The 20661-nt window shown below is 36.5% G+C and overlaps 1 protein-coding gene across 2 annotated transcripts in view; it reads right to left on the bottom strand.

Moving 5' to 3' along the window:
- Positions 1 to 5503: 5503 nt before the first annotated feature.
- Positions 5504 to 20661, bottom strand: part of PLXDC2 (plexin domain containing 2) — a 254784-nt gene continuing 239626 nt past the window's right edge. For both annotated transcript variants that reach the window (XM_057432784.1, XM_057432785.1), the window contains 2 exons: positions 18793 to 18953; positions 5504 to 5944 (listed from right to left, as the gene is read on the bottom strand). In XM_057432784.1, the coding sequence (XP_057288767.1) occupies positions 5828 to 5944; positions 18793 to 18953 (278 nt within the window). In that variant the 3' untranslated portion in view covers positions 5504 to 5827. The remainder of the gene's footprint in view (positions 5945 to 18792; positions 18954 to 20661) is intronic.

The following is a 20661-nucleotide window of genomic DNA, read 5'->3' as shown; positions in this document are numbered from 1 at the left end:
GCCACCTCTGCAGCAGAATCCAGGACCCAGCACACACTTCACCCCTTGGCACAGACCTTGCATGGTTGGGCACTGACTAATCCCATTGCATGCTCACTCACTCTTTTGGGTGCAAAGAACCTTGCATCTTTTCTGCACTGGGGACTTTAAAGTCCTTTTGTTGCTTTAAAAAACTTATCTGGGACAAGTTTTCCACTGAATAGACCACTACTTTGTTTGACAAAAATGTCTAAACAAAAAGTACCCAAGAGATCCAGAATGGATGAATTTATGGACAGAATTCAGTCAACAACAGGAAAATCTACCTTAAGAAAATTAAACAAAATCCACATATGGAAGAAAAATCAAGTGGAGCTTTCTTCAGGAGATGAGACCCTTCCTGTCAGAAAGGTGCTTTATTCCACTTGGCATCCTCAACTGTTTCCAACTCCATTAAAAAAAAAAAAAAGAATTAAAAATGTCAAGAACCTCTCCTAAGATTTGACAATTAGCTGATAAAGACCAGTTTTAGGATTATGTTTAAATCATGTTGGCTCAGCCCACAAACTCAAAAGTTTTATCAGTGGTCCAGGCACAAAAATATTGGCTGCTCTCAATAAAAATAATCTAATTTGTCCCTTTCAGTTTTATGCAAGGTGCATCCTGCTTTGTCATATTTGGCTTCTGGTAAAGAACTGCCAGCACACTGTTCCACCTCAAAATGCTGCCTGCGATTCAAGGATTCTTCCCTAAAGAAAGAGTGACATAAACCCTCCATGAGGTGAAGTATGGAGCCCTGCAGATTTAGACAGAAGCTAGTGGTTCTGGTGACATTTATGACTGTTAAATGACGGAGCTGGGCATGAAGGAAAACCTCGTGTTCTCACTCAGTGCCACTGGCACATGGTACTGATGCTCTCACAGCTGTACATAAGGTTTCTTGCCCTGCCTATAAAACATCTGGGAATACTGACACCTCTCCCCTCCTGCAGTTTTCCTTTCTCCTCCTCCAAAAAATGCCAATCCCCTCAAAACAATACCCAAAGCAAACTTACCATTACATCCATAAAGAAAACTAGTAGCAGGTATTAGTTCCTGAAGTCCCTAAAACATGAGAAGTTGGATGAATGCTACATTATTGCTCAGTAGCAATTAATTCTGGTGTTTCTTAGGCTTCAAGCTTCAAGTAGTTCTCTGCAAGAACGTACATATAAAGATTCCAATGATCTTACTCTGGAAAACACTGCTTGCTGCTATTCTTTCTCCTCACTGGAAGCAATAAATTCCCCGAGAGAGAAAATGTTGATCTGAGCCAAATTTGTGCTCTATTCCAGTTCTTCTCCTAATGGATAATAGCACTGTAGGCACTATGATTTCGTGCAGCTGTGGTATCTTCTGGGTGGATGCCAAATCTTGCCTTTATGCAAAGCTTTATTGATGGTGTCAGAAAATAATATCATAGCCATTGCTTCAACCATTGAATGCAAAGTGAAATTCTCCTTTGATGGTCTGTGTGCTGTAACATAAACCAACATGAAGTGCTCTAACAGAATATAGAAATATTCTCATGTTTTCCTTGGAAGCGTTATTACTCTTCTGTAAAGAAAATCTCTTCCCTGCTCACTGGTAAATTGGCTCACCACTTCCTTTTCCACATTTTTTTCCACATCCATTGCATGGAGGGCAAACTAGTGATTCAACTATTCAGCTGTCATAGATACTTGTGTAGTGAGCTTTATGGTTTGAACACTGTTGACCAAGGAAAAATGGTGAAGTTTGCAAAGTCAAATATTCTGTTCAGTTTGTGAAAATTTAAACTGGCTTGCACAGTTTTTCAAAATACAGTGTTTATTATGTTTTTTTTTTCCCCAGAATTCCACTACATATGTTATTTGCAGAAAATGAACTTGATCTGAAGCCAAATTATAATGCTGCAATGAAGAATGTTGTTACTTACAAGATATCTACACCATGAGCAGCAGAAACTGTTGAGAATGAGGAAGGCAACTCTAATAAAAGGAAGAACAGTTTCACACTGGTGTTCTCTGGAAAATTGTTTCCCTTCACAGGAATGCTCAGAACACAGATAAATCAAGGTGCATGTATCCCTCAAGTATAATGAAGATGGGTATGGAAGAAAAGTCTGATAAAAAGAAAAAAAAAGTCTTCCAAGCAGGGTTTGCACAATATGTAACAAAGTTCAATAAAACCTAAACATGAGCAATGAGAAGAACAGTATGGAAGAGCTGCTTCTTACGAACAGCCTGCATTCTCTATGTTCAGTGCTTCATAGTGTCCACTAAGAAACATAGCAGGCGATTAAATAAGACTGCATCATTATATGTATGCACAGGGGAGCAAAAAGAGCAAAATTACAATTCCACTTCTTCTGCATTTCCAGAATTTCTTAATGTCTGAATATAATTTTGCAAACGTAAGAGTCTTCTTTCAACAATCTCTGTGTGCAATATATGTATCTGATTCTTTGTTTCAACTTACTGAGATTTAAAGAGATACTTACTAATGTGTTTTGAATCCTTGTAGTTCAACTATTCATTTTTTCTGTGAAACAGGATGAGCTGAAGCATAGCACTGAGAGTGTTAGGTGTTACGGAGCATTTAACACTAAAATGGAAAATAATAAGAAATGATAATTTTGGGAGATCTTGCAATCACTACATACATTAGATACACAAATTTACAGGAAAAATCAAGAGTTAAAATAACTGTTAGAATAAGTGACTCTGTAAGTAAGTATTTAAACAAACAAAATACACTGAATTGTTTTCAAATGAAGGACCAATGGGAATGCTAGTGAAGCCACTGCTTCAGAGACCTAGATGGAAACTTTTTTATGAATTGTTGAATAACATTTCAGATGAATCTCTGAAGAGGGGGTTACATGACATGTTTTCAGTCTGGATCAATTAATCTGGTGCTTTATGAAATGATAAGAATAGGATTCTCAGTTAATTTCAATATTTCAGCACACCTACAGATTAATATGGGTATAACTTTTAATGTGGCATTTTGAATTACTAAAAAATTAGAAAACCAGATGGAATTACAAAACGGCAACAGAATACTTAATTAACTTTTGCCTACTGGGATAAATAGAACATACCACAGAATATATCAAAGCAGACACCAGTGAGACACTATACATCCTTCAGTATGCAGGAGGTTTTCTCTTCAGATACCTGCTCTTATCAGGCATAAGCATATGTCTATCAGTCTTATTAAATAAACTTATTGTGTTATAATCCATAGCATATAACATCATGGTTAAAAATCAAAAGTACACTATAATGCTCCCTATTAATCTGCCACCAAATTATGAGGCGAACAGAGGGAAAAAAAAAAAGGCTATTATTTTATGGAGTGTGACATTTAAGTTAGTTATAAGCACTAAGAAACAACCTTCAGCTATGCAAGAGGGCCTTAAAACAAAAGGAATCACAATATCAGATTGCAAAATTGTTGTTGTGTTTGTCTAATCATGTTACAAACACTGTCAGCTCCATTGCATTATGTGTATTATATACATGGGTAAAAATAGAGAAGACATGAGTAAATCAGCCAAAGTGCAGACCCGTAAACCCATAATAATGTGTCTTCTTTACTTATTTGAAATATCTCTTCAACTTATTGTAGTACTGTGTTGATTTCTGTGAATTTCTTAGTATAATTTGCCAAGATGTGCTCTGAAATTAAAATTATTTCAAACAGTATTACAGCATTCTTCAAATGGAAGCTCTACAATTGCTTCGTTTGGCCAATGAACCCTAGCTGATGACTTCCAAGATTCCTAGAAAAACTATTTGCACACCAAAATCATGTCTAAGCGATGTGCACTGATACCTTTTTATTTAATAAAAATGAGTGTCACCGGGTATATATGATGTGTATACATTTGGTTATTGCTTTTGGAATTAACAGCCTGCAATTTAATCCCAGTCTATTAGAAGCAGGGCTCAGCAGACCCACACAAATTGAAATGAACACTTGCCACAGACTCTTCACCCGGCTTCAAGACAATGTGTTAGTATCTTCAGATTAATACTGGTTAGATTTTGAACAGTTTGAATCGCACTCTAGATATTTTAAAACAGATGAAAAGTGTGATACCCAAAATAAAAGAATACAGAAAATACAATATTGTATTATTTACTGAAAAAAATAACAAGTAAAAATAGTTTGTTTTTGTTTTGTTTTTGTATTTTTTTTAAACAGCATTAAGTAATGAAATTTAGACCATACAAGCATCAACAAGAAATGTAAATAACTGTACTATTAAGGTGGTATCTACAACTTTTTTTAACTGCTTGAGATCTGAAACTTCAAATGTTGTATACCTCACTTAAAAATGATACAAATGCCTTGTACAGTATGTAAAAGATTTGACAGTTGATGACTAGAATGAAATGTACATACAATACCTGAATTTAAAATCGTAATAGCTTAGGCCCAGATCATTTAAGTATTTACGTTCCTACCCCTCATGGAATATCTAGGTCTCAGTGTGTATCAACCCTTTCCATGAAAGGAGTAACTGCTTTTGATGGTGTGAATTTATAGTCTTGTCTTTTCCCTCTACAGGGAGGGAAAGGGTCTGTATTAAAGAAAGAATGGTTCCAATAGGCAGAAATGTGATGGTATTGCAACTCCATGAACCACCTTCTCTACACAACATAAAAATATTCTAATATTAAGGATTATTTTACAACTCAGTGGAAATATGCAACAATGCAAACCATTTCCTTTGTCTGGATGACAAAAATGCAGTCTTAACAGTCACAAGAGCCCGCCTTGTGTTAGCTATAAAAAAAAATATATTTATATATATATTTATGCAACTACTATGTGCATTAAACAAAATCACTGTATGGATCAGCAGGGTTCAATAACACTTGTATCTGAATTTCTGGAAGGGGTGCACTGAAGTCTGTGGTGCTTCTCAGTAAGGACTCACACTGAAGTGTTGAAGGATAGAAACCCATTTGTTTAAAATCTTATTTTTCATATCACATTGCCTAAGAAATGGTCCATAAGATCTCTGGCAGCTAAAAGGATCTGTTGCCTTTACTTTAGCGTACTGCTTGGGAATGAAAGATATCCCTTGAAACAAACCTGAAAATTAAGTTTTAGTGAACATTGAAACTGAAAATCAGCCCGATTTCATTGTGAACTCCCATCTTCATTTCTTACCAATTTGAATATCATGAGTTGTTTAGAAGGCTAGTAATCAGCAATGTACAAGAAACATTGTATTACCTCTGGAAAGCACATACACTGTGACTTGTGAGTTAGGTGAGCAGGTTAATTTAGATTTCAAAAGTGAGCGTAGCTCGCATCCACTTATAGAAGTATTGGAAAACTCTTTTTTTTTATTCTTTATCTGCATTGAGATACCATTCTTACTAACCCGTGAAGACTGATCAGTGCTCTTTGCACTGGAAGGGTACAGATTTGTCACTCAGTCTTTGAGATACCAGAGAAGAACACTTGAACCAAAGGGCAATACCCTTGTGCACCAAAGCTTTATTGTATTTTTGATTACTGTGCATCCCCATACCTAAAGCCAATAACATGGCACTTGTGCCATAGTTCTGATACCGTAGGTGTCCACTGACAAGTGTTCAGCATGAACCATTGTGTCTCAGTCCACTAACAAAAACTACTGTGCAGTGGTAGTCTGGTATCTTAGACAGTTTTTCTTCTTGGACAAAGTTTATCCAAAATCTTCATTCTATCAGGCTACAGCAGCTTAGGGCTCCTTTTCTTTAAAGAGAGGCAAAGTAAATGTCTTACACCTGTAGGCCAGTACTGGTGTTCTGTCCTAGAAATTTTAGCACTGCTCTGATACGATGAACCCTTCTTTTTCTCCAACTGGTTCCACTTCAGCATAGGCAGGATGTCCAGACCCTCTTCTGAATTTCATTGCTGGCCATCTGCTTGGGCGTCGCTGTAACATCAGCAAGAAAATAAACTTTCAGACAATTAGGAAATTATTAATTAAAATCTTTAACAACACCCTGCAATTTTGAGCTCTCATACTAAACACCACTCTGTGTAATTGTTACAGAAATGGAGAAGTGCAGTTCAGCAGCAACAAATGTCAGAGGAATTAATCCTTCTTTCTAAATTTGTAAGTGATGGCTGTTCTCAAAGACATATAAAGTAATTACCCCTAGTCTTAGCAATGAAGATAATAGCTCCTGCCAAAAACTGTTGATCAGTGGATTTGTGAATTCTGTCATATAAAAAACAGCTGATCCACCACCCCCTAAAGGATCTGTCCACTGCTCTTCCATCCTGGTTCTGCACAGGAGTTTGCTAACATACTCTACTCCACGGGAGAATGCGTAGCAGTTGAAAGAAACTGTACTCTAAAAAAAAATTGAGAGCGAAATTCTGGCATGCTTATGCAGGACTGACAAAATACTGACTTTTTATTTCAAGTGCCACAATTTCTACTTCATTAGTTTACTTTGATGTTTCAAATAGAAGCAACATTTTTGTTTAAACTTTTAAGATCTTTAGGTACATGGGTCTCTAGAAGTCCTAATCAATTTTCACTAGGATCTTTGGTGCCTGCTTTAAAAACAGCTAATACAGAAAAGAAAAAAGAGCTTTCCTAGGGTAGATAAAAAAATTCCTGTATGATTATGATGCCTCTGGAAAGGAAAAGTATTTTGAAAGTCCTGTATTTTCAAACTAATACATGTCTAATACAGGCTCAGACTTTGGGTGACCAAGCTGAGATTCTGCAAAGGGAATAGTTTCCAGAAGGAACTTGACACACTTGTAAGGTAGGTTGATGCCAATCTGATGAAGTTTAACCACGACAAGTGCAAGGTCCTACACCTGCGTTGGAGCAATCACAGGCACAGCTACAGGTTGGGCAGAGAAGAGATTCAGAGCAGCCCTAAAGAGAAGGACTTGGGGGTGTTGGCCGATGACATACTGAACATGAGCCGGCTTCAGTGTGCGCTCACAGCCCAGAAAGCCAACCGTATCCTGGGCTGCATCGAAAGGAGCGTGACCAGCAGGTTGAAGGAGGTGATCCTGTCTCTCTACTCTGCTCTCGTGAGACCTCACTTGGAGTATTGTGTGCAGTTCTGGTGTCCTCAACATAAAAAGGACATGGAACTGTTGGAACAAGTCCAGAGAAGGGCCAGGAGGATGATCAGGGGACCGGAGCACCTCCTGTGCTCAGAGAGGCTGAGAAAGTTGGGGCTGTTCAGCCTGAAGAAGAGAAGGCTGCATGGAGACCTCATAGCAGCCTTCCAGTATCTGAAGGGGGCCTATAGGGATGCTGGAGAAGGACTCTTCATTAGGGACTGTAGTGACAGGGCAAGGAGTAACAGGTTAAAACTTAAACAGGGGAAGTTTAGATTGGATATAAGGAAGAAATTTTTTACTGTTAGGGTGGTGAGGCACTGGAATGGGTTGCCCAGGGATGTTGTGAATGCTCCATCCCTGGTGGTGTTCAAGGCCAGGTTGGAAGGAGCCTTGGGTGACATGGTTTAGTGTGAGGTGTCCCTGCCCATGCAGGGTGGTTGGAACTAGATGATCTTAAGGTCCTTTCCAACCCTAACTATTCTATGATTCTAATAGCTTTCAGGAAAGTAGAAAAACTTCTTAAAGTCAGTTAGCAAAGGAAGTTCTCCTAAAATGATTATTCTCTACTGAAAATGTATATCCTAATCTGCTCATAACTTATTTATTTAATGACAACAGCTATGATCTGCTTGGAAGGAGGGTTACAAGATATAGCAAGATTTATAGAAACATTGCAGTAAAATGAGAGGAGAAACAATGAAGATAAGTTACAGCCCATTTTTTTCATTGACAGTTCAAATTCAAAGTAATTTTACTTTATCATCTTTCTTCTGAAAATAAACATTGCATTTGATTTTCTGTCCCCTTAATACCCCATTTTGATTGCCTTCAGATCACTATGGATTTTTCATGCTGCTGAGGAGTGGTTTTGGGGACCACAGAGCAGAGACAGCAGGACATTATGCTGGGATTGTTGAATAACAGCCACCAATGAAATCTTGGGGCACCACTGAATCTTGTTACCAACAAACCACACAGGTGTATGCAGGTACAGCACAAAGTCTTCTTCAGTGATTACTGTCAGAAAGATAAAAGCAATCAGTTCCTTCTTCTCTCATTGCAGGATCTGGTTACTATTGAGGCGTCCAGAGTTAAATTCTGTTTGGCAGGTAATTTAAAATTCCAGGTCTTTCAATTCATCACCCTCCTATAAAGTAGGAAGGCATAACACTCTCCTCTTTAATGGATGTCTTTTCCTAATAAGAAAACTTAAGTCTATTCAAAATTTTGAGACCTTTTTCTACTAAAGCTTGATTCAGAGTGGTTTCAAAATTAAGAAGGGCAGTTCAGTTACTGCTAAAGTAAAAGGGACTTATTCTGTTCTCAGATTCAGTAAAGTAAATCAAGAATAATTCAATTAAATATAAAGGATTTATTCTGGATTTACACCGGTATAAATGAGAAAAGAATTTGATTGAGACGTCTCTAATGAAAAGAAGAAATGAAAAACCACTGGAAAACTAGTAGGAAAAAATAATTAAAGACAATCTCAAATGGCAGTATATAAGGATGAGCTGCATTTTAATCTATTAAGATGATCCCTAATTTCATTTTAAGATGTAGCCACGATTTGTTACTACTTCCTTGCTGTGTTGCTGTTAGAAACTAAGTGTATAATTTTTGCCTACTCTTTTTAATTGGCATTTCCAGATGATGAAATACGGAACAGATGTGTATCAGTTCTAATGTTACGATGCCATATAGCATAAACATCAGCCGTTGTCCCAAAAATAAACCAACAGATTTGAAGGTCAACTTCAAATATTACAGTTACAGCTTTCTGTGGTTTCTTGTCATGCCTGAGGTAAGATTTTCCATTCCTAGTGATAGTCTGTTTAATTTCAACTTCTTTGTGTGCACGTGGGTAATGTAAGTGGCTGCCAGCCTTAAGATAGAGCACTAACAAACTAACAATTCATTGACCTGTGTATCAACCCCTAAAGAGCTGTAGTGATATCACAGTTTTAATTGGTAAAACCAAAAGTAACTTAATTGATACAGGGAGATAAAAAGCCTCTTGAGTTGGTGAAGCAGCTCAAGAAATGCTTAATGCACTCTTCCCCTTTATTCTCTGAGAAGCAGAGTAATAAGAAGACACAAAAAAATCTACCCTCCAACCAACCAACCAACCCCAAATGCCCAAACCTGACCAATAATACAGGCAGAAAGCAAGCTGGATATTTTTTCATGCAATTTAACAGGAAAAAAATATGTTTCTTCCTCTGGAATTAGAACTTTTAGAGGAAATCCTCTGACCTGTGTCTGGAGAGTTGCAACTTCTGCTTCCTTTCAGTGTAATACAAAGTGATAAAACATGAACTGAATCTTCTTTGGAGTCATTATTTTAAGGAAATAAGGTGAGGGAAAAATACCTGTGACTTTACACGACCAGGATGCAGAAGATATATGTCAGGATGCAGAAAAATAATTTGTGATACACATTAAAAAAAAAAGCTTCTATTTGAAGATCAATCAAGATAAAATGAAAGAAACTAGCAGTTGGATAATCCACGGAAAGTAAGATCGAACTTTCATGTTTCTTCTCTTGTGCCTGTTTACACCATTGTTGGGGGTTGTGCAGGATATTTGACTTCCTACAGCAATACTAAGTCTAGTATAAGTATTTTTAAGTAGATCTTGAAGTAGAGGCAGAATGGATACTATCTGTGTTACTCCTGTGAAAAGAAAAGGAGGGGATTCCACCTATGAATGATTACTAAAGGGTGGAGGCTGGAATATCTTCTCACTGTTGTTACACAGAAAGGTCTCCAGATGTGTTCTTGTCATTCACCAGTTTCTTCTGGCATATTTCAACATGAGGGAATTTTGAGCCTTATAGGTCCTATTTTATTAGTCAAAATGGTATGATCTCTTAAGACACATTAAAAAAGAAAGGTTTAATATGTATCTGAGAGCACTTAATTGAAGATTTTTTAAACCTCCTCAGTTGGTATGATATGAACATGGTTTCCAGTACTACAGTCTATGACGGTTTCTTTTTAGGTCACTAGCTTTAGACCGTATTATTTGCTGAACAGTAACTCTTTTGAACAGCAGAGAAAAAAGTGGCTCAAGTTGAAAACTACAGGCGAGTTTCAGATAGATTTGGCTACATTGGTTGTATTTTACATAGAGATTTCTAGTAAACTCGATCATATTGAAAGGGAGGAAGTGGAAAAGAACCCATCAGTTTTTACATTACAAGCCTGTGTTAACTGCCTAGCAATCATTTAAAGTGAAGCCATTTATTTTCTACTGACAGCAAGACTCCTACCTATTATGAGCTACCAGATCACCAGTGATGCAACTAGAAAATAGGAATGGAACAGTTTGCTATAATTTAGAAAAAAACTAAAATTCAGCAACAATTATGTATTTCTACACTGACTTGCAGATAAAAAAACAATCAGTGTCTCAAATTAATACTACCTTGAAAACAAAGGAAGTGATCAGCTCAGAATTCCAGTGAAAAAGCTGGCACAAAATCAAGATTTTTAATGGGATTTTAAAAATATCTGAAAAGAATAAACTGAGTACACATAAATGAGAAATAAAATCTACTTTATACATGACACAGAAAAATAAATTGTAAGGCATAAGCAATATACATGATCAATCACAGGAGGACAGACACTTGTATAAAGTTGCTTTGAAAATTGGTGTTTGAAGATTGATGCCTTGCTCTTGAAGAGGTTCTTGTGCTGACACTATATACTATGTCTAAAATTTATGCCAGTTAACACTTTTCACCTGAGATGGTAATTAATTAAAGCCAGTTGTAATGTGTATTTTATTAGACACAGTAATCCTGAGCACTTACATTCTGTTTCATATATCTGCATTAACACAAGTTCTTGTCAGAAATGGACAGGATGAACTTGGCAACATGGATTACTTATTTGATATTCTTACATCCTATCCTCATCCTATCCTTCATTCAGTACAGAATAAATGGAATAAGCATGATTTTGTACACATCTGCAATGTCAGAAGAGCAGTGAAAACATAATGAAAAATCTGTCCCTCTGTTGTCTCCCCAGCCCTGCCTATTACACATTTCCCACACACACATTTTATTCTGAAAATTGTCTAAAGTATTATCAACTGTTCCTTTGGATATTTCAACCAGCATAAAGTCCAAAAGTGCTTGTGCATGGATCAACTCTTCATTCCTATTCAGCAGTTAACCTGAACAGCACATTTCACCAAGACACACAGACATTCTATTTCCAAATTGAGTTTACATGAGTATAAATAATTTAATTACCACAAGAAGGTCAATCTTTCAGTCTTGGGAGACTCTCCAAAGCTCCCTAGCAAACCTGATTTCCCACTAAACTACACAAAAGCTGAAGTTACTGAATACTTTTTAGGCTGAATGCTCTGATGCAACTTTATCTCCTCTACATATTGACTATTTTCTTGAGTTAAAAAACTTGGAAATCTTTCAGAGATCTGTTTCACTGCTTCTACTGAAAGCTGCATCTTACATTTCCATTGATGGCAAGTTCTTTGTCTAATTTGAGGGCACAAAGACATTTAAATCTGTTTAAAAGCTGTATTCTTTAACTACATTTTGCCAACAAGGACTCTTTAACTCTCTTAACTGGAAATACGTATGTACGTATCCAAATTCTGGATCAAATGACAAAACACCAGAAAAAATTGTAATGGCTTACTCAAATTAAGAATTAAGATTAAGAAAAGCAGAAAAAGCTATAGTAAGGTCTATTACTAAGTGAACATATGTAACCTGATACCATCAAGACCCAGTAGGCTAAGACACTTCTCCACTTCTGACAAGGAAAGATCTTTCTGTTACCAAGTACCTTGGCTATAACTTGCATTTTTGTGCTCAAAGTTATCTGAAATATTGCTTATGCAGTTATAATTTGTGATCCATATTTAATCTTTTCTAGAAGCACACCCAATTTATTTGGCAAATCACAGTCAGAAATGGATGAAGTTTCAAACAACTGTACTTCTGATATGTATTTCCAGGAATAAAAAAATTGCCTGACACCATGTTAATCTAATATTTTGAAGAAACTGTTCTGAAATAACAATTGTTTTAGACTTAAGATTCGGTAGGATCATTTATTTTTCTTTTTGATAGAAGTGCTTGTTTAAAGTATCTCTTTGTGATTTAAACCAATTCTTGTTATAGCAATGTTTCTGCAGTCTTAAATTCATCTAAGTAGCTGGCTGCTGACAGACGAGAACCAGAATGCCTCCTTCCTCCCCACCTTTGACTTTTATTGTCAGTGTTGATTATTTATTTTAGTGCTTCTGCCTTGTGGCCGATTTAGGTTTCCCTTCCTCAGCTGCTGGTTCCTGCTGAACTGGATAAGCTTTGGAAAAAATAACTTTACTATCAGTACAAGGCAATGACAGCAAGATCAATGGCAATACCCTAAATGCCAGGACATTGCAAGACTTTGAAAGAAGAGAAGAATGATACTTGTTCTGTTCTTTTCTTTTTAGTCATCATCGTCATGAAACACAATTCAGCCCAGGCTTCTGGACAAAACCAAACTGATGACCACATCAAGCCTACTTCAAACTAAACGTACAATCCCCTGTAAAATTTGTATAGATAATAAAACAACGGGCCACATCCCAGAAGAAAGCAGCAGAGCTGTGTGAGCATCATCACCTGTCTAAGCTAGCTGAGGATCTCTTTAATTCCTTCTTTCTTTTTCACTCTGTCACTTACTTCTCATTTGTTCAAAGATGTACACTGCATTTGTGATATTAACGCAGAAACCTGGAAACAGTGCATGGAGAACAGGGCTGGATTAAATGCTGGCTCTTATTTCTGAAGTGCTGCTATGTTCAGAGATGTATAACAACAAGGCAGAAATAAGTATTAATTCCCTGAGCTCTGAAACACTAAGAACTATATCCAGCTTTTTTTCACTATTTTCTCCTTTTATTTCCTTGCACTAAGCAGACAGCAGAAGGTCAAAATCTGAAGATCTACTGCAGATTTGTGTACCACTGAATGTTTCTAGATACTGAAATATAATCCCCCGTACAGCTCAGTTGTTAAGAGAATATCCAGCAATTAGTGCTTTCTCAGACCACCTAAGCTAGAGCTCATAATTTGGGAACCATCCTCAGTCCATGCTAATATGATGTCACCTTATTGTGAGATTAAGAAGAGTTAAATGACAGGAATGCAGATCCTTCCATGCTGGTTGGTATTTACACTAAAAAACAGTCCAGGCTTATTTAATTTACTGGTAAAGACATAATTCAAGTCAAATCACAAAGAGTCAAGGTACATCCCCCAGGCTCTAATCATGCACTATTATTTTATTTGCTGAAGATGTGCAGCTGCTCATTCCTTCCTCCTCCTCTTTTCCCCCAAGGTCACTCCCTGGCTCCACAGCACCAGTTCAGCTCTCTGTGTGGCCATTTGAAAATATCCAGCTTAAACATCCAAGATGAAGTAAAACAAACAACTAAAAAAGACATAGGTTTGTGTATGTGTGTGTTTAAGTGTACATACATATTTCTAAGCAGCTGAATCAGCACAATAGAGCTCTGGAAGACTTCCAAGGAGGGTGGGAACATGAAGGCAAAAACTGTGACCTTTAAAACGGGAGCTTAACTTGAAAGAATGATAATTTTTAACCACAAACACCCACACTGCTCTTCAGCATGTGACATACAACTACTATTAAGACATACACAGCGACTAATAAGAAATATATGGCCTTATATCTTTACAACTTCAGAGTTGACATGTGTTTAATAACATAAATTTGATTTTGTACCTATAGTTGGATAAAAGAGTCTCAGACTGCATGCCTGAGGTTAAGATGGTCCCAAGTTGCAGTGTTAGTTTAGACTCCTCAAAATCCCCTACCCGTGGAGAATTGCTACAGAAGAATTTTACTCTGCTGTTGTCAAGCCTTACATAAGCACTTCTGGCAATGGTATCACTGTGTCCAGCTGGGAAAAGACATCACAACATTGGACTCCCTGCCTTCATATTGGCCAGAAATTCCTCTGCTGTCTTCTCAGCTGTGACCAGATCATGTTGCCTTTGCTCCCCAAAGGGAGAGCACTGGCATGATAGCTGAGGTAAATTTCAAACGTTAAAAGGACCTTGGACCAACACATAAGTAAGAAAGGTAACAAAACCACAAAAAAAAAGCATGCACATGAAAACTTCTTGTGGCATATGCAACCCTTCTGACTACAGATAACTGCAAACAAAAGGTATCTGAGTAAAAGACAGTCTGCTTTATGCCTTGCATTTTGACTTGCTAAGTGTTCCCTGGACATTAATTGCTCTCAGGGCCAAAGCGCACACACTAAAGCAAATCAATTAGGGTTAAAAATATAAGAAACAAAGGACATGAAGAAAAAGAAGGGAAGAAATAAAACCTAAAATATTACTAAAACTGCTATTTGGCCCCAACTTACTGAATTTTGAACAAATCCATATGACTCATTTGGGAATTTATTTATTTATGTTCAGCTCCAGATATCTGTATCACTTTTGCTATGATCTGTATCACAAGCATGCAGTCCACTTTACCACCAGGGCATCATGCTTTGCCACTAAACCTCAAATCCTGAATGTAACAATACTACACAGGTTAGTGAATAAATTCATTACTTTTTAGTTGTGGAATAGCTAGTGTGTAGCTCTATGTGTTATAACTGGATTTCTGCTTTGTTGAAAAAGACATGAAGAACACTATTTGACATGCATGCTACTTTTCAAAAATCAGTGCAAGTTCAAAGTATATTCAAGAGACACAGGGTTCATGAAGGTAACCGTACGTGTGTAACTTGATTCAAAAGGGAAACTTGCTGCCAACAAAATCAAATTCAAGGGAGAGAAATACCACATAGATAACTATAAATCAATAAATAAACAACCAAAGCATGCAACATTTCTTCTGCCGCTATGCAAGCTAATCTTTAGTCAACATTTACTCTCAGCTTTTAGGAAGAACCTACATTCACTGGAATTTTGACTGAAACTCCCTTAACTTTAAAAGTTGATAATTCATTCTGTCTTTAGGTCCAACTTAAACAATGAAACACATGTTGAATAGTGTGGGGGCTGGAAGAAAGAGGAAAACATTTCATTTTTCTTTGAATCATCTACACACTTAACAAAAAGGGGAAACTTTTTTGAAAAATTATTGAACTATTTGGATGGTGTTCTTTAAAATGATACACTATCATGGGCAAATTGAATAGCGTTAGCATTCAAGACTTCTCAAGCTGTTTGTTGAAAACAGATATTTTTGTTGCAGGTGGGGCTGCACATATGCATTGTGCACAACAGCTATTTAAAAAACTGCAAGACGAAACATCTTCTTCAGACATTAAGGGTAAAAAAACCCCATAGAATAATTTTACTCTGTTCTAAGACAATAGTTGCTTTTGGAATAATGGCATTTTATTTACGGCTTTTGCGGATTGCTTATTTAAACCAACTAGCGCACTCAGGATATCATTTAATGGTGCTCAGAAGTCTCAAAAGGGATTGCACACAGGAGTACAACTTAAGCAGTGTGGTCAAAGTGTGGGTGTATTTATCCTTATCTGGGTGAGTTTACTACATGGCAAACATGAGAGGCATCACAAGTGGGCTTTAAGATGTGCTATATGAAATACAGAGTGAGGTGCTACATGAATACTGGGTGATATCTGCAGAGAACACAAGGGAAAAAGAGACTTAAAGCCTCAGATATGGGATCAGTTTATTACACTTTTCTTTATTCAGTAACCAATCACGACTATAAACCAAACTGACTCAAAATTCCTTACATAGCCCTTAACCCCAAACTCCCAATGAAATCTGTCTGAACATAATATTTTACCTATAAAATCATGACAGCATCCTAGAATCTTAGATGTAAAAAGAATTTTCTCTATTATTTATGTTACATTTTTGAACGAATATTATGTTTAATGCCAATACGATGCCTTTATAAACTACCTTCTTTAAACACTAATGAAGCAGGTCCCCATTATTTATTATGCCCAGATGTAGATATATATTAGTTACTGATGATAGATAAACTGATGCAGATTTTAAATTGGCTAGAAGACTTGATGGCAGACTACAGTGTACTAGTAATTTTTTAGACAACTATATGAGGGAGCTGCCTGTCCATCTGTCACATCTTGTTTTAACTGTGCAACTTGCTTTATTAATCGAGACTCATGGAAAACAATATTATTTTCTGAAATATTTATATGCTTGTTCTAATTTCATAACCAAGCCCATGGCAGTGCTCTTGACCACCTTCTCATCAGATCCATGTTTCATTCATTTCTCATAAATAAGGCAGTTTGTCTGCTATGGTATGTGTTGTACCATGTTACCTGTAACAGCTTACGCAAATATTTTTCAATTGCAAAAACACAATAAGGAATGCTTTTCTGTTAGTGACCTATTTATACCAGTTATGCCTCATTATAGTTGTTATATTTCAGTTTCAAAATGCAAGCCTGAAAAATTACATTCTCCTCTGTATTTGAAACATGGACATCGTATATATTAGATGAATAAAAGAATATTTCTACTCTTTATTTCCTGAATAGGTCAAAATACTTTTTTTCCTTTCAGAAATTAAATTATTAAATTCCTTAAAAGCAATTTTATTTCCAGAATGGATTATCTTATTCTGTCCTTCTACACTTATGATACTAAAAATGGCTTTAAAGTTTAGAATTTGTGGAAATGTTCTGAAATACAGAGTGGTTTCTTTCTCCACCCCCTGTAGTTTTACCACTGCATCAGCGGTTTTGTCATTCACAGGGAAAGGCCACCCCTCCATACCTAGAACTTTTTAATAATTCCTGCTAAAATCTTCACAAGTATCACAGCTTTCCTAGTAACCAGAAGAGCATGTCGTTTATAACACATTTTATATAAATTTGATTTTGACTGACTTATGTCCTCCTGTCCTTATTCAATTATTTTAAACAGAAAGATTATGTTTTTCTTTTTTGCCTAAAAGCCTATGTTGCTTGCTAAAAGACATTTTAGGCTTTGACTGCATAGATTGATTAATGCCATCTGATGATTAAATTCAGTGGAATGGATTTAACAGAACTGATTAAGACGCCAGTGCTGTCATAAGTATGGTATCAGTGAACAAAATAAATTAACATGCCATTACTACACTGAGAACAAAAATAAATAAATAAATGTGTGTTTTAATTTGGTATTCTTCTCTTCTTCTTAAAAAATGGTGTTGCCATGTACTTAGCCTTTCACTCACACCGTAACAGATAAGAAACTTGTTTTTAGTAGAGTGAAAGAATAGCAATTCAATCTGTGTGTGTGGAAAAAAAAAAAGAAAGGGACAAATACTTCTCTTCTGTACAAGGACTTCAGTGGAGGGTTTTTTGTCTATATCAATAGAGAAGTGGCTTGAAATTTTGCATAGACATGAAAGAATACTATTGATTTTATTATGTGGATGCTGTTCCCTGATGGTTAATACAGTTATATCATTTGAACCTGGAATACTGATAATTCATTTTGATTTCTGTCACTACTATGGCATGTATGCAGTATGTTTATTATAATATGATTTTAAGATGAATAATTCTGTTTATGTTCATGTCTCACTTCAATTCACACTGCTGTCACAAAGAATGAATGTATATATCTTTATGGGCCAGGCTTTTATTTAAGTAATACCCAGATACGTCCCTAGTAATGCTTCCAGTGGCTCTGCCTCTACGCTACTGTCTATTAGAAAGTGTCCAGGCTCTCAACAGTAAGGGAGTACTGCAAGTGGGGGTTATGAACAGTCAGTGTTTTCTTTTACCTTTAGCTGGAACTCTGCTGAGTTGAAAAAAAACACAAGTAGGTGTAGGTATTCATACTTTTTTGTAAAATCAAACACCTATGCAAAATGTTCCCTTCTCATATTGTTGTGTACAGTGGAGTTGAGCTGACTGTCAGAATCTGCTATGTAGATGTCTGCACCTAAGGTAGCTCTCTGTATTTGAGGGAGAAAAATGGTAATTTATTTAATTCTAAAGGAGATGGCTCAAACAGACCGGTTGGATCAGGATCTGAAAGAGTCTGCTCCTCTCTCCACTAGTAGAAAGAGCAAAAGGAGACAATATTAGATTTAGATGTTAAAATTAGGCGAAAATAATCTTTCCCATACTCTGAGGAACAGTACTAAAAGATTTCTGCAAATGAATGCATGGAACAGCTAACATAGGTTTCCAGCTAAGCTCAGGTTTTCAGCTAAGTCAGCTCTTCTGAAGAATTAATAATGCAGAATTTTTATTTTTCTGCAGGAAAAAAATAGAAAAATATGTATGTCCCAAAATAAAATGCCAGTGCACATAAAAGCTAATGAAAAAATGCTATCTTGAGAAAAATGAATGATAGGAAATAGAGGTGCAGTGGTATCTGAGCTTTTTCTTTTAGGTATATCTTTTAGATATATGCCCTGTGAAAAAACATTAAAAGTAACAGCAATGGTAGTTAAAGTAGCAGCTGAGTGACAAACATGCTTAGAATAAATCAGTATCACCTGCTAGAAGATGTCCGTTTTTTTAATGTTTATACTTTTAACACAAGAATACTTTCTAGATATAGTTAAGAAAGTTCCATTCTGAACATCAAATTATCCTAGCCAAATGACAGGACTAGTAAAACAACACATTATTTTTGTCTCTTACCTCTATAAAGAAGAGACTAGCTGCTGACGTTGGATGATGATACATATAAATGGTCACAAGGATGGCTGCAGCCACAATGAGGACCAGGACTAGAATGCCGACAATTAAGCCGGCATGAAGTGTTCCACCTTTCTTCTCTGCAGCACTGTCATCTGTGGAAGCTGCACAAATAGCACACTTATTAGCACAGTAACTTATGTTTCATCTATACCATTTCACAAATGGTAATTGAGCATTTGCTTTTTCTGTTATGTCACTCATTTTTTACAGCCCAAATTGGAAGAAGATATTAGCTCTTTCCCACAAATACTCTTATAACCTTAATGAACAAACATTCCCAAATGTTTTACTAATTCTAACTCAATAATAAAATGAATACCCTTTCTTTTGAATGTGATCTGGACATTCTGAAGTTCCTAATTATCTTCATAATGTGTTTTGCTTTGATTTTCTCATAAGACTATTTTAGTTGCCCTACATACAAAAGGTACTAATTTAATACATTTTGAATGCTGTATTTTTTTTCTTGACAGGTTCACGTTGAGACATGCTATAAAAGCTTGTAAGGTCTAAACACATTATGAAATCCTGATTCATTAGCTTAGAGAGGGACTTTGAACTACCCTGTGCAGTTGAATCAGACAGCCAAAAGTGTAACAGATGGATGCTATGTGACCCTGGAGTCTTCTAATCTTGGTCTGAATGGAACACTCATCATACCAAAGTATTACAAAAGACCATCCATCTACTAAACTGATACCAAGAGACCACTCATTCTATGCTCCCATCAGGAGAAAAGATGGTGGTCTGTCACACAAGAAACTTGTCAGCAGGGCTTGTAAATAAGTGACAAAGTGTTTCAAAAACACTGCAAACCTTGCAGAAAAAGTATCTCAATAATTAGACAACATCTCTACAACTACTGTGATTTTGTGTTATTTCTACTTTGGACAACCTGAAATATTACAGCAAGTACAAACATGGTGATAAGCAATGATTTTTCAGCATCCTCTTAAATAAAAGTGCTGTTCTACTGCAGGCAAAAGAGCAATTCAGAAGCCCTAGGTTTAAGATATGCCAGAAGACTACTGACCATTTGGCTTCACAAACATTCACCTAATGTTTCATCTGCTTTCTGCCTTTCTGGCAATCCTTCAAATCGCCTCCGTGCCTTTCCCCATACAACACCTGTCTCCGGTCCTGCTTATGAGAAATTTTCTTTCAGTTCCACTTTAAAGTTTCCTCTCACCATGCTTGTTTGCCAAGCTGACTATAATTAAATTTTTTTATTTCTGTGATCATCCTCTTTGTTATGCCATCCCCCTGAACTATTTGTTTGGTTTTCTTAGAGTGGCATGATCTGTGTGGTCAGTGACTGTCCCTTTTATTTGCTCTTGGAAAACATCTATGGAGTTATGGATACCACTTCAAACAAGTTACTGTTATTGTTGTTAATAGTAACAACAACAACTGTACATGCTTTATTACTATTTATCAGATTGTCAGTAGACCATTCCATGCTATATATTAAAAAAGAGAACTGGAAAATAACAGAAAAAAGGTTTATTGACCTAGGTAGTGTTAAATGCCTTGTATCAGGGATAATAAAAGAAAACAGGAATGGTTAATCTCAGTGCACTAGCTCATGCATCCACATATGGCAGCACTTTTCTCACCAGATCAAGGAAGGCCGGCATGGCTTGTCACCGAGCGGATTGCATGGCACCATAGCAACAATAGGGAGAAAAGGAAAATGAAGATGCATTATCTTAGCCAAGAGATATTTCTAACTATTACATGGAAGTGAATCTATGGGGAAGTGAAGGGATTCATGTACATTTTCCCTGCTTTTGCCCATATTTCCTCAAT

The sequence above is a fragment of the Pezoporus wallicus genome, unplaced genomic scaffold, assembly GCF_028554395.1.
Source record: "Pezoporus wallicus isolate ANWC-B61680 ecotype Strahan unplaced genomic scaffold, APGP_CSIRO_Pwel_v1 scaffold_2584, whole genome shotgun sequence".
In the NCBI taxonomy this organism is placed as follows: Eukaryota; Metazoa; Chordata; class Aves; order Psittaciformes; family Psittacidae; genus Pezoporus; species Pezoporus wallicus.
Note: the sequence above shows the minus strand (reverse complement) of the source record. Positions and strands in the feature narration are given on the sequence as shown.